Source organism: Tupaia chinensis, unplaced genomic scaffold, assembly GCF_000334495.1.
Source record: "Tupaia chinensis unplaced genomic scaffold, TupChi_1.0 Scaffold000037_20, whole genome shotgun sequence".
Taxonomy (NCBI): Eukaryota; Metazoa; Chordata; class Mammalia; order Scandentia; family Tupaiidae; genus Tupaia; species Tupaia belangeri.
This window is the reverse complement of record NW_006159479.1, coordinates 18,075-32,700: the sequence shown is the minus strand read 5'-3', so window position 1 is coordinate 32,700 and position 14,626 is coordinate 18,075. Positions and strand designations below refer to the sequence as shown.

Sequence of the window (14,626 nt, the reverse complement as noted above, 5' to 3'; positions counted from 1 at the left end):
CAAATTAGTTCTCAGTGTCTACAGACTCAATTCTGTCCTGCCTGTGAAACAGAGTGTGTGTGTATATCTGCTCAAAAGTTGACAGCCTGGTTAGAGTGCAGGCTCAACCAAGGGACACCACCAGCAGCAACGCACGAGGGCAACAACGGCCCACTCACCCGTTCAAACTTTAACTAGGATTTGTTTACTTACATTCCTTGATGGAGAAGACAAAGCCCCACTAGAATCCTGTTTGGGTAAGAATACAGTTTCTATCATTTTTCTGTTAACTCCCTTAACTATCTGTTACAGAATTTTAAGAATGCACTTAAAACACAATGTACTTAAGTCAGAAGCTTCATTCTTAGCACCGTATAAAATTTTCTACCTTATACCTATTTCCTCAATATTAATTTTTTTCAAGAACTGATAACTTAAATCCTGATAATAAATGTCATGGTGAGACCAGCAGTTGGCGTAATGGCTCTGTCGCCGGACTCCCATGTAGTCTACTGCGGTTTGAGTCCCGGACACGGTGGCTTAAACTCATGCCGGGCACATGTGCGTGCATGCCCAAGATCCTGAGAGGAGAATGGAAGAGAAGAGATTGCGGCGTGACCATCCTCCCCGGGGGGTGATTTCTTGCTTTCTGTCTCTTCATCTCTCTGTGTCTTTCTGGTGAGCCCACATGCCCTGTAGCAAAAAAAAAAAACTCTCCAAAAAAAAATGTCATGGCAAAATGACTTTATTGTGCACTGCAGGAATCATGTAGAAATGAAACATGGCACTTTCAATACTGTCTTCTAGGAGACTACAAGTCTTTTGGGTTTTATTTTTTTAGAGAGATTTTGCTACAGGGCACGTGCGCTCGCTCACCCGAGAGACAGAAAGACAGAAAGCTAGAAATCACCTCTCAGAGGAGATGGTCATGCCACAATCCCTTTTCCTTCAGTCTTCTTTCGGGATTTTGGGCACCCACACACAAGCACCGAAAGTGAGTTTCAAGCCTTTAGGTCCGGGACTCGAACCATGGTCAGTCATGTGAGAGTCCAGTGATATAACCATTATGCATCTGTTGGTCCTGGAGACATAGAACTCTTCCAATCATGTGAGTTCAGGCTGTGGCCATTCAACAGGTGGTGGCTAATGGATTGAGCAGGAATAGTCAAATAGTCTCGTCTAGGCAAACTTACTACCTTTAGTGACAAAATGGCCTAATGAATACTATAGTTTTACCTCTATTGGTGAATAAAAGGCATTTAAAACATTGTCGTAAGGCTGGCAGGTGTTGTTGTGGTTAGGGTGCTAGACTTTCACATGGCTGAATGTGGTTTGAATCCTGGACCTGGCGGCTTGCCTTCTCACTTTCCTTGTCTCCTTGTGGTCAGGCACATGCTTTATAATTAAAATAATGTTAATAATAATAAATAAAGTTAAAGAATTATTTAAAAAATCATTGTCTTAGACATTATCAATGATTTCGGAATTACTCTGGGAAGCTCTCACTCATTCATATAGAGTTTGCTATATGTGTCTATTATTACATGAAGATCCTGTTTTTTGTATTAAGAATTAAGGGGGCTCAGCTAGGTACTACTTTATAGTATGTTCATTCTACTCACTGAGGTTTATGCCTAAAGTCAGACTTGGGTTCATGTATAGGTTTATTAAATGGGGGGAAAGGCATAAAAAGCAACCATGTCATGGCAAAATGACTTTATTGTGCACTGCAGGAATCATGTAGAAATGAAACATGGCACTTTCAATACTGTCTTCTAGGAGACTACAAGTCTTTTGGGTTTTATTTTTTTAGAGAGATTTTGCTACAGGGCACGTGCGCTCGCTCACCCGAGAGACAGAAAGACAGAAAGCTAGAAATCACCTCTCAGAGGAGATGGTCATGCCACAATCCCTTTTCCTTCAGTCTTCTTTCGGGATTTTGGGCACCCACACACAAGCACCGAAAGTGAGTTTCAAGCCTTTAGGTCCGGGACTCGAACCATGGTCAGTCATGTGAGAGTCCAGTGATATAACCATTATGCATCTGTTGGTCCTGGAGACATAGAACTCTTCCAATCATGTGAGTTCAGGCTGTGGCCATTCAACAGGTGGTGGCTAATGGATTGAGCAGGAATAGTCAAATAGTCTCGTCTAGGCAAACTTACTACCTTTAGTGACAAAATGGCCTAATGAATACTATAGTTTTACCTCTATTGGTGAATAAAAGGCATTTAAAACATTGTCGTAAGGCTGGCAGGTGTTGTTGTGGTTAGGGTGCTAGACTTTCACATGGCTGAATGTGGTTTGAATCCTGGACCTGGCGGCTTGCCTTCTCACTTTCCTTGTCTCCTTGTGGTCAGGCACATGCTTTATAATTAAAATAATGTTAATAATAATAAATAAAGTTAAAGAATTATTTAAAAAATCATTGTCTTAGACATTATCAATGATTTCGGAATTACTCTGGGAAGCTCTCACTCATTCATATAGAGTTTGCTATATGTGTCTATTATTACATGAAGATCCTGTTTTTTGTATTAAGAATTAAGGGGGCTCAGCTAGGTACTACTTTATAGTATGTTCATTCTACTCACTGAGGTTTATGCCTAAAGTCAGACTTGGGTTCATGTATAGGTTTATTAAATGGGGGGAAAGGCATAAAAAGCAACCATGGATACCAGAGACAATGTGGGAGGAGGGTGGGGCATGGCAGAGGGTGAGGAATAGGGAATCAAGGATGGCAAAAAAAAAAAAAAAGCATACAAGACATAAGAAATGGAAAATTATTTGCTGATAACATGTATGTTGATGTGCTTGATTGAGCCAATATACAGTGTATTTTGGATGGAAAATTCATTTGTATACTGTAATGATGTATAGTGAATTAATGTAAAAAATAAATAAATTTAAAGAGAAAAAAAAAAATAAAGGTTATTTCTAATTATAAAGTAAATGTGATTGAAAACAAAGACAAACAGTAAAAGAAAGAGAAAATAATTATTCACACTCTCATTATCCCTCAAATAACAAAAATGCATGCATTGAGCAAAAAAAAAAGAATTAAAGGGGCTAGCAGATGGCATAGTGGTTACATTGCTGGACTTCCACGTCACTGACCACAGCTTGTGTCCTGGATCTGGTGGCTTGAAAAATCATGCTGGGCGCATGTGCATGTGTGCCCAAGATCCCTGGAGGAGAATGGAGGAAAAGCGATTGTGGTGTGGCCATCCTCCCTGGGGAATGATTTCTTACTTTCCCTCTCACTGTCTCTGCCTCTGTCTCTCTCTCTCTCCAGTGAGTGCATGTGCCCTAAGGCAAAAATCTCCTAAAATAAATAAGAATTATATTAACAGGCCAACCAGTGGCATGGTGGTTAAGGGGGCTGGATCTCCACATGGCTGACTGTATGGTTCAAGTCCTGGACTCTGCAGCTTGAAAAATGCACCAGGTGTGTATAGGTGCATGTCCCAAATCTCCAAAACAGGAAGGAGTGTAGGAAAAGGAATTGCAGTGTGATTATCCTCCATGGGAGGTGCTCTCTCATTTTCTCTCTGCCTCTCCAGCAAGGGCACACACTCTCTGATAAAGTGAAAAAAATAAAAGACTTAGATGAACAAAGTCATGTGACTTGATCTCAGGTAGACCAGTGTTTGTTGAGTACGTTTTTTGATCCAAGCATCCATGCTCCTTCTCAGTCTTCATCTGGAGAAAAAGTCACAGAAAGCTGAAGCAACAAGTAAACATCAAGACAGATACACACATATGGAGCACGTATAGGACACCATAAATTGTGGACACACGTCTTTATCTTCCCCTCTGTGCTTTTACTTGGTCCTCCAACAATGACACGCCACAGAGTGCGAGTCTAGGTTGGTAAGTCATCACACATGGGTCATCACGATGCTGCTCTGACATGCTGAGTTGGAGACATCCTATGGCTCCATGTCAAAGCTTTGAAATGATGGTCTGGACTATCTGAGTTACTGAATAACGTCCTGCACCATTGCAACACCGAGTGTTCTGGCAGTTTGGTCCCTAGTGCAATGGCTTTGGGAAATGGCAAGATATTTAAGAGGTGGGATCTAATCAGAGAGCACCATCCCATTGGCTGGGGTGTGGGAGAGACAAAAGAGAGGAAATGGAAAAGTGTGTTTTTTCTCTCTTTGCGTACACCCCCCTTCCTCTCTGCTTCTGTTGGCCATGTTGTGATGTAGCACTGGAGACGGGCCTTGTGTTCTACATACATCTTATGAGCTGTTGGATATTTTTTAATGCCAAAGGGAGTATGTACTTACTAGAGACAGAGAGAAAGAGAGAGGGGAAGATTTCCCTAACGGATCATGGTCATGCCACAAACCCACAAACCTCTGTGCTGCCTTCTGGCTCAAAATGAAGGCACCCACCATCTGCCTATCAGCCTCTATCCCTATCCATCACTCACAGCCATTTGACTCCAATGCACGTTTTCTACCTGGGAAAGAGAGGCAAAGTGGAACGAAACCTAGCATCTGGCCTTAGGGAGCCGTGGAACCAGTCACCTGCCATATAACATATGAAGTGCCATCGCAGATTCATACAGAGCATTGTCCTGACTATCCACACTCAATTCTGGCCTGGCTGACAACCAGTGGCTCTTACCTCACAGGTGTCTATTTAAAATGTGGGTGTTGGGACCACCAGATGTCATAATGGTTGCCTCTGGACTCTCACATAGTCAACTGCAGTTCAAGTCCTGGACCTGGTAGCTTAAAACTCATGCTGGGGTCATGTGCATGTGTGCCCCAAATCCAGAGGAGAATGGAGGAGAAGGAATTATGTGACATGACCAGCCCCCCGGGGGACAATTTCTCACTCTCTGTCTCTCTGTCTCACCAGCAAGCGCATGCACCCTATAGCAAAAATCTCTCTAATAAACAAATAAATAAAAACAAATTTAAATATGAAACATGGGTGTTGCTTTCCTAAGAAGGCGGTCCCTTTCACATCCTCTGTAGCTTCCACAGAACAAGGGATGTGGTGAGTGAGTGGCCCAAACATTTCCGTGGTGCTCATGAACACCAATGTTCCTCCTCTCAGAGGAAGAAAAGCTGATTTTATTTTTATAATAGAGAATGCAACTTGCATGTACCTGAGAGGAGAGAGAGAGAGAGAAAGCAAGAAGCATCCTTGAAGTCACGATCTCATTCCTCAGGATCCAGGTGCCCACGTGCATGCACCCAGTGTGTCTTCAGGGCCAATTAGATTCTAAACCTGTGGTCACCATATAGCTTCCAGCCTTTCAAGGCACTTGTGTCAGCACGGCACCACAGTGGCTGGGCTGGAAATGCTGATTTTAAAGTTTCTCAGAGCTGACCAGGGGCTCTGTAATACTGAGAGATCAGAATCTTTAGAAAGTGAGCTCAAAATTAAAATTGCATCACATTTATGTTTAAGCAAAGCCATTTTAAAACCCTAGACCTAGGGTTTGTAGGGGACATAGTGGTTAAGGCTCTAGATCCCACAAGGCCCACCATACAGTTCAAATCCCTGACCTAGACCCTTGAAAAACATGTGAGGCATGTGTATGTGTGTGCCCAAAATCCCAAAGAGGAGAAGGGATTGTGCTGTGGCCATCTCCCCAGGGAGTGATTTATCACTCTCTCTCTCTCTCTCTCTCTCGGTCTTTCTCTGTCTCTCTCCAGCAAGCACAAGAACCCTACAGTGAAATAATTAAAAAGCAAAAGCACTAGACCTGTACAACCACAGGGGCTCTGTAATACTGAGAGATCAGAATCTTTAGAAAGTGAGCTCAAAATTAAAATTGCATCACATTTATGTTTAAGCAAAGCCATTTTAAAACCCTAGACCTAGGGTTTGTAGGGGACATAGTGGTTAAGGCTCTAGATCCCACAAGGCCCACCATACAGTTCAAATCCCTGACCTAGACCCTTGAAAAACATGTGAGGCATGTGTATGTGTGTGCCCAAAATCCCAAAGAGGAGAAGGGATTGTGCTGTGGTCATCTCCCCAGGGAGTGATTTATCACTCTCTCTCTCTCTCTCTCTCGGTCTTTCTCTGTCTCTCTCCAGCAAGCACAAGAACCCTACAGTGAAATAATTAAAAAGCAAAAGCACTAGACCTGTACAACCACTAACACTTGTATAAAATGCTTCCATATACTGGTGAATGTTGTTATGACATGAGTACAAAGGGTCAGGAGAGGACTAGTCAAGCTTTTAAACATCATCAACACGTTGCTCATTTGTCTGTTTGAGAACTCAGCACAGAGAACTTTCAGATCCTAGGAAGTTAAGCCATTGTTCTTTGAATATTTCCTTAGAACTGGAAGAGATGGAACGTTTGTATGGATGACACAAACCTGGTATTCTGCGCTTCCATCTGACATGGGTGCTTTGGGTAATCTGTAAGTTGAATCTATGCTTAGTTAGGGTGACACAACTACACATTTCAAACCAAAAAAAAATGCCATTAAAAATTGATATAAACACCATGACATGGACTAATTTTTCTAGGACATTTTGTCATACAAATCTAGCACTAGCAGTTGCTCGGTAAATATTTGCTGCAGGAATGAATGAAATCCAAACTCTTCCCAAAGTAGGCAGCTCACCCAACAAAAGCAGTTTGGCCTGCAGAAAGGAAAAGGGCTCCAAGCAAAGTTTCCAGAACTCTAGCATGCCTCTCTGTCAGGGTGGAGATCCATGACACTACTCCAGGGAGGGGTTCCAGGTCTGAAAAACCACAACTCAGCTGTCCCCTAGTGAGCCCGGATTTGACCACTCAAGGTCTTCTAAGGGTCCCCAACGTCTACCCCACTCCCTGCTTCTTTAATGGTTGTCAATGCAAGAACAGGCCATTCTGATGGGGTAAAGAACAAGTTTAGATCTTAGAAGTTTTTTTTAACATTTTTAACCATGATGCATAGCAAGAATATATTTTATTTTGTGAATCAGGAAAGACGTCAACCAAAACATAACTAAAATGAGAGTTTCACAACACGGTAGTTATTCTTATGCATTAATGTTCCCCATTCTACTCATATCCGCTCTATCCCATTAAAGAAAAGCGTGACTGACACTATGCTGATTCCACAACCCCGCTAATGGGCTATGACTACACAGGGGGTTCACGGGAAGAGGTGGGCTCAGGCCCTCCACCCCAGGAACCTGTGGCCAAGGGAAGGCAGCCACTTCCTTTGCCCATGCCTGGGAACATGCGTAGGTCTCCGGAAGTGTGATAGGTCTGTTTCCTGGGACCTGACCATGAAAGCTCACACAAGAATCTTAGCTTCTGTATCTGCAATATTATATGGTCATCAGAAACTCCTCACCAGGACCTTCCCTAGGGTGGGAGCCATTTCTTTTTTCTTTTTCTTCCTTTTGAGAATATGTTATTTAACTTCATTTATTTATTTATTTTAAATTTGACCAGAGAGGGACAGAGAGAGGGGGTGGGAGGGAAAGCGAGAAAGCAAGCCCGTCTTGGACACAAAGCATGGTGGACCATGTGAGTCTAGTGCCCTTAACCACCCTGCCACCTACTGGCCCTGGGAGGAGGCTATTTCTGACTGCTCCTGAGAGGGACTCAGAATGCAGAAAGGATGAGGGTGGCAGTGACTGCAGCACAGCTTGCCAAGCAGAGAAATGGTGGCAGCCCAAGGACGGCCCCTTCACTATAAGAATCCCGGGACCAGCAGTTGGCGTAATGGTCATGTCACTGGACTCCCATGTAGTCGATTGCAGTTCAAGTCCTGGACCCGGTGGCTTAAACTCACGCTGGGTGCATGTGTGTGCGTGCCCAAGATCCCAAGAGGAGAATGGAGGAGAAGGGATTGTGATGTGGCCATTCCCCCCCCACCGGGGGGGGGCAGGTGATTTCTTGCTTTCTGTCTCTGTCTCTCTCTGTCTTTCTGGCGAGTGCATGCACCCTATAGCAAAAAAACTCTCAAAAAAAGAAAAAAAAAACAAAAAAAGAATCCCTACAGCCACCACTGCTTCCCCCAAACAGTTCCTCACTCTTTGAGGATCTTTTCTTTTTTAGAGTTTCTTTCTTTCTTTCTTCCATGAGGGAGAGCCAGAGAGAGAGAGGGACAGAGACAGCACCCTCTCTTCAGGGTCTTCATGCTGCAATTCACCCCCAGTCTCAGCCGGCCCTGGATTATGGCAAACTCATGCCTCGAATAGCAGGGAGGTTGTTGGACACTAACTGAGACCCTTCCCCTGTGAATCAACCCCACAGAACGTTGCACTTTCCCACTGTGCGACCATCTGGTCCATGACGTTTAATACAGATTCTTGGGGAGGGAGGATGGGGAGTTTGTCCTCTGATAAAATAAGTGAAGGAAATACTGGGTGGAAAGACGCCTTCTCAGAGCCGGTACGACCTTACGTTACATTGTGACTCTGAGAGCGTGTGGGTAGGGTAGAGAATGCGATTCTTTTCTACCGTATTTGACCACAGAGTCCTTTTTTCCAATAATCCCTGAAGATCTGTGGATCACAGTTTAGGGAATGCTTCTCCAAGTGACTGCTCTCTGTGTCCTCCACTAGCTGGAGCAAAGGCAGACAAGCGACTTCACTCCTGCACACATGCTGACGGGGTCAGGGGTTGGAATGCTTCGCTTGTATCTGACTTTGTGAAAAGTGGTACAACTTGGTCAGCATGTTGAGCAGATCCAGGTCATTTATGTATTTGTCATTTATAGATTTTTTTTTTTGAGAGGTTTTTGCTTTAAGGCACGTGCGCTTGCCAGAAAGACGGAGAGAAACAGAGAGACAGAAAGCAAGAAATCCCCCCCCAGGGGGGATGGCCATGCCACAATCCCTTCTCCTCCATTCTCCTCTCGGGAATCTTGGGCACGCACACACATGCGCCCAGCGTGAGTTTAAGCCACCGGGTCCAGGACTTGAACCGTGGTCGACTACATGGGAGTCCAGCGACATAGCCATTACGCCAACTGCTTGTGCCTTGTCATTCATAGATTCAACTATTCAGAAAAGACCACGGTGGCCTGCGGTGTGGAGTACTATAGAAACTCACTGAGGCTGCCCAAACTAACTGCAGCAGAGCCACTGCACAGTGAGTAAACTGAGCTGATGCCCCCGGTTCCAAATCTCATTGTGACCTTTCTTCTTGATCATTGTAACTCTGAAGAAGTTATATTTTGTAGCATTTTATGCTTTGATTGTATTTGTAGATTCCAAGACATAGGAATATCTCAAGAAAAATTCCTCGTAATCATCAAGAATCTATAGTAATTGGCACCAGCAGATGGCATAGTGGTTATGACACAGGACTCTTATGTAGCCAAGCACGGGTCAAGTCCCAGACCCAGTGGCTTCAAAATCACACTGGGGTGGGGACAGATGGCAGGTAGCATGGTGGTTAGGGCACTGGAATCCCACTTGGCCTACTGCGGTTCAAGTCCTGAACCTGGTGGCTTTCTCTCACTGTCTCTTCTCACTCTGTACCTCTCTGGTCAAATTAAAATAAATAAATAAATAAATACAATAAAGTTCAATAAAATAATTCTTTTTAAAAAAAAAAACACTGGGGAACCAGCAGTTGGCGCAATGGCTATGTCGCTGGACTCCCATGTAGTGACCATGGTTCGAGTCCCGGACCCGGTAGCTTAAACTCACGCTGGGCACGTGTGTGTGCATGCCCAAGGTCCCAAGGGGAGAATGGAGAAGAGGAGATTGTGATGTGGCCGTCCCCCCTGGCGGGTGATTTCTTGCTTTTTGTCTCTCTTTTTCTCTCTGTCCTTCTAGTGAGTGCATGCGCCCTATAGCAAAAACCTCTCAAAAAAAAAAAAAACCAACAACAACGAAACAAACAAAAGAAAAACCCACACACTACATGCATGTGTGTGTGTGTGTGTGCCCAAGATCCTGGGAGGAGAATGGAGGAGACGGGTTTACAGTGTGACCATTCCCCTGGGGGGTGATTTCTCGCTTTCCTTCTCACTGTGTCTGTCTGTCTGTCTCACTCTGGCAAACACACCAAGGTGAAAAAAAAGATAATAAATTTAAAAAAAACTCAAAATATAAAGAACCTACAGTAATTTAAGTTTGAACTTTTATCAGTCTGAAGGTCCCCTGTACATCTGGGTGAATTGTGCCCTGTGCCCTCCAGGGGGCTCAATTCATACAGACTGAGCTGAAAATGAGGTCTTTGAGTTGTGTGACACACTGGTGTCCTCTGAAGACATACTTTAAAATCTAAAACCAAAACAGAGTTATTGGTCAGAATGTCCAACTTTTTCATTCAGTGACACTTGTATTTTCTAGGAAGAGCAGCATCTCAGAGTGGGAGTGGGTGAAGGTCTTAAAGACTGGATTCAGGCTCCGGGTGGTATCACAGCCTTGACCCAACTGGACCTACACAGGCACAGTCCTGGACCTTTCCAAGCATGCCGGGTGCATGAGGGTGCGCCCCTGATCCAGGCTAGAGGTGTGAATACCCTATTGGGGTGCTTCTCTCTTCTTCATGGAAAAAGAATGACAAACGAATGAAGACTAGACCTCCCGGCTCTCCAGCTCTCTTTAGAAAATCTAAGACTCGGGAACCAGCAGTTAGCATAATGGCTATGTCGCTGGACTCCCACGTAGTCACCCGCCGTTCACGTCCTGGACCCGGTGGCTTAGAACTCACGCTGGGCACGTGTGTGTGCATGCCCAAGATCCCGAAAGGAGAATGGAGGAGGGATTGCGGCGTGACCATCCCCCCGGGGGTGATTTCTCACTTTCTGTCTTTCTGTCTCTATGTCTCTCTCTGTCTGTCTGGCGAGCGCACGCGCCCTATAGTGAAAACCTCTCAAAAAAAAAAAAAATCTAAGACTCAGTTCTGTCACTAGTAAAACAGAAATGACATAATCATCCCACCGAGCTGAGAGAAGATACAGCATTATAAATCTCTTTCCCAATGCCACTAGTTGTCACCTGTGAAAGCCAAGTCCTATTGCTGCTCCTTGTCCTCAGGCTTTGGACCCAGGTTGGCCACCTCACGGCCTGTGACACTGGGAAAGTCTCAGGAAGAAGCAGGTTGCAACACAGTTGTTCATGCACGGTAGTTTCTCAAAGAGGGGTCTAAACCTTACATTTTATTCCAAGCCTGGGAAAGGTGAAAACCTTGCACAAGTGGAGCCTTGCCCAGATTCCCTCCACTTGCTTCTAAATGTTTTTTTCTTTTTGCTGCCATGTGATAGGCATTACATAATTTCTCAGAATGAAAAGCTAATTTCTCAGTGAGTTCCATGTAGATGCATCATCATATTTATACCCGCACCCCGCAAAAAAAGCCCAAAACGCACCCCTGGTCTCAGAGGCACCGGTTTGAGGGCAGCATCTCTTGTATTACTTAACAGAGTAAGAGAAGGAGAACTTCGCAAAACCTCTCCAGAGCTCGTTTTATGATGTGGGATGTCACAACACTAAAATGCGTGTTCTTTAGGTACATAAGAGGGAATTTAGAAACGATTGATCCAGTTACATCTCATACCATGGTTAAAAATAAATCACACTAATGATTTCTTAACCAACTTGCAAAATTTAACCACTCTTTTCCATTCTTCTTCCCAGCATCCCTTCCCTCCTTTCAGTCTTTCTCTACAGACCTGTTCTCCCTGATGTCCCAGAACCGTGGGAGATGGTGACCGTTGTCTTTGTGTTAGCACTTGCCTCTGTGTAGCCCGCTGTGTCTCCCCGAGTGTCGCCCGTAATGTCCCCTCCAGTGTCCCTGCTTCTGCAGAAACCTTTCGGCCTGGACTGTCTCGGGAGTAGCAATTTACAGGCAGCTGCTCGATACTTCTTCGAAATGAGGTTGTAGAGGATTGGGTTGATGGACGCGCTCAGATAGAAAAGTTGCAGCGCGACGATGTTGAAGTACTGAGAGAAGTACATCATCCGGGAGCCTTCCGTGTTTATGTAAATGATTCTGCCAACGTGGAAAGGCAGCCAGCACACTATAAATGCCAGAACCACCACCACTGCAAAAGGAGACACAGGGCTGCAATTAGCAAAAGCATCCGAAAGCAAGAAGAGCTCCTCAAGAAGCCATCTGTCTAAGTGGCAGCCAAGGACACTACCTACCACTCTTACCTAGTCAGAGCCCCGCCCCAGGAAAACACCAGGCTGCAGAATGCACGGATACCTGCTTTCTATCTGTGTGGACGTTATCAAGGTCGGACATATACACCAGAAGGAGCCGTTTCTTCTAACGAGCCCTTTCGACAGGCTTCCTTCCACAAACCCACTTTTAGAGACGTGTTCTCTGGTCTCTGCTGAAAGTATTCTGCAAAGGGCTGCACGATTTACTTTTTGATAATGGGTATGGTTCATTTTAGCCTTCAGGATAATAACGTGGACTAACATGTTTAGCTTAAATCGATCTACCCCATTTTCTCAAAGGCGTTGTGAGTTAAACATCTACAGCATCTAACAAAGGCCTTGGTGTAAGAGCCTCCAACGACCCATCCCGGATCTAGCAGCTTTGGAAAATTATTGCCATCACCAGACCCAGTATCCCACTCTCAGGGCTCCTAGGGCTGCTTTTCTCTGGAGACAGGAAGCACAGGTGGGTGCAGGCTGGAGGAGAAATCTAACAGGGGATGCAGCGAGGAGAGGCGCGCAGGGCTGGGCGAGCCGGCGAACGGGGCGCAGAATTGGCGCGGCGGGGCTGGCGGTACAGGTTGGGAACAGGAGAGGCGCCACTTACGCAGGACGCGGACCGTCTGCCGGTGGCCCCTTTCCCGCCCGGAGGTCGCAGGGCCTCGTAGCGGCCCCCGGATCCTCCACAGCTCCCGCCCAATGAGTCCGTAGAGGACACTCAGGCACAGGAAAGGCAGGAAGAAGTAGGCGGTGGTGACCCACAGCATGACGCGCAGCGCGCCCAGCTGCGCCAGGCTCGGCCGGCACTCGCGGCTGAACAGCGCCGCGGCCTCCGCGGCCGGGGGCCCCGACGACGGGGTCGGCAGTGGCATCTGCGAGTCGGGAGACAAAGGGGTGGGCTGGACAGTGCCATTAAAGTCCGGGGCTGTGCGGTTGCGGGGGTCCTGCTCGACGCCCACCAGAAAGAAGAAAGGGCCGGCGGAGATCAGCGCCACCGCCCAGAGCGCGGCGATGAGTGCGCGGACGCGGCGTCGGGTGACCAGGACGCGGGCGCGGAGCGGGCGACAGATGGCAAGGTAGCGCTCGACGCTGAGCGCCGTCATGTGCAGCAGCGTGGCGTAGGTGCAGCCCTCGCCCAGGTAGAGCGACAGGCGACAGAGCAGCGGCCCGAACACCCAGGGCCGCGAGCGCCACAGGCGGTACAGGTCGAAGGGGAGCCCCAGCAGGATGAGCAGGTCGGACACGGCCATGCTGCCCAGGTACAAGTTGGTAGTGGTCCGCATGTCCCGGTAGCGCCCGATCAGCAGCACCGTCACCACGTTGCCGCTCACTCCGACGGCGAACAGGCACAGACACACGGCGGTCACTGGCACCAGTGCCCCCAGGGGGAAGGGCGAGCAGCGGCGCTCGTCGCACGGCGGCAGCGCGGCCCACGGTGGCTCCCGCGCGCCCTCGGGGTTGTCGCTGCTGTTCCAGGGACTGCCCATGGGCGCGGTGCCCCGGGAAACTAGCGCGTGGCCCTGCTCGCGGGGCGTTTCTTTTCTCAGGCCTCGCACAGCTGGCGTGCGGGACCCGACCACAGAGCCGCTGCCAGCGCACACGCGGCCCGGCCCGCCCCCGCCCCCTTCCCCCGCCCCGCCGGGCACCCGCGCCCTCTATCAGACCGGTGGTATTCGGGGCAATTCCTCTTCGCCAGCTGGAACCCGGAGGCCGCGGCCACGAAGGTGGTGGTGCCCAGTCTCAAGGAGCGAATTCTGAACCCCACGGAGCTGGTTACGGGACCCGGCGCAAGACAGGCGCTTTTGGGTACGAAAGGGACCTTCTTAGGGACCTAGATTGCTGACACACAATGATCACAAGGAAGTCGCATCCTAACTCAATAGTGGGAGAGGAATCTAGAGCCCCTCTGGGGTTCTAGTCCTGGCTCTACAACCCAGTACGTAGCTGTTTGAACTTAGACCTATCCTTGCCGAGCCCAGTTCTCCACGCTCGTGAACTGCAAAGTGGAGATGGAGCGAGTTGACAAAATAATTGAGCGAACAATTTCAGGGGTCCCTGAAATCTATGCACACGAGTACATCTACTCATTATAAAGAAAAAAGACTTAAATGTTTACATGCACACTGGAGTGCCTTCACATGTGGTAGGCTGTTATGTAAAAAAATGTTTTGAAAATTTCAACTGCTTACCAGCACCAGAGAGAAAACACGTGAAAAGGACTAAAACAGATGTATGAGTCAATCCGTTGTGATCTAAATGACAACAGCCAACTGCTGATGAGTGCTTAGATCGTGTCTGGCCCCGTGCTTTTCACCTAAGCCTATGTCCTTAGACCCCTTCTGCCTGTGAACAAAGAGGGTTCGCTGGAGATCAAACAGGTGAGACTGAGATTTGAACTGGAGTCTTGTGAATCCCTGAACCCACAAGCCGGATGCCCTGGCACACTCCCCACCCTACCTGCCCTGTGGTCTTCCCCTCAGTCTGTCCTCACTAAAGGCCTGCATAATGCTTCTGAGCTCTCTCTGTGTGGATGAACAGGC

At 47.1% G+C, this 14,626-nt stretch overlaps 1 protein-coding gene across 1 annotated transcript; it reads right to left on the bottom strand.

Moving 5' to 3' along the window:
- Nucleotides 1–10,880: 10,880 nt before the first annotated feature.
- MLNR (motilin receptor) lies at nucleotides 10,881–13,649 on the bottom strand. The gene is made up of 2 exons (XM_014588225.1): nucleotides 12,694–13,649; nucleotides 10,881–11,965 (listed from the first exon to the last, which is right to left on the bottom strand). Exons 1-2 carry the CDS (start codon nucleotides 13,571–13,573, stop codon nucleotides 11,586–11,588), a joined length of 1,260 nt encoding a protein of 419 aa, XP_014443711.1. The 5' UTR covers nucleotides 13,574–13,649; the 3' UTR covers nucleotides 10,881–11,585.
- Between the last annotated feature and the right edge of the window lie 977 nt (nucleotides 13,650–14,626).

Coding starts and splice junctions, on each gene's coding strand:
- MLNR (XM_014588225.1), bottom strand. CDS start 13,573: ATGGGCAGTCCCTGGAACAGCAGCGACAACCCCGAGGGCGCGCGGGAG. Junction 11,966..12,693: donor GCAGACGGTCCGCGTCCTGC/GTAAGTGGCGCC, acceptor CTCCTTTTGCAG/TGGTGGTGGTTCTGGCATTT.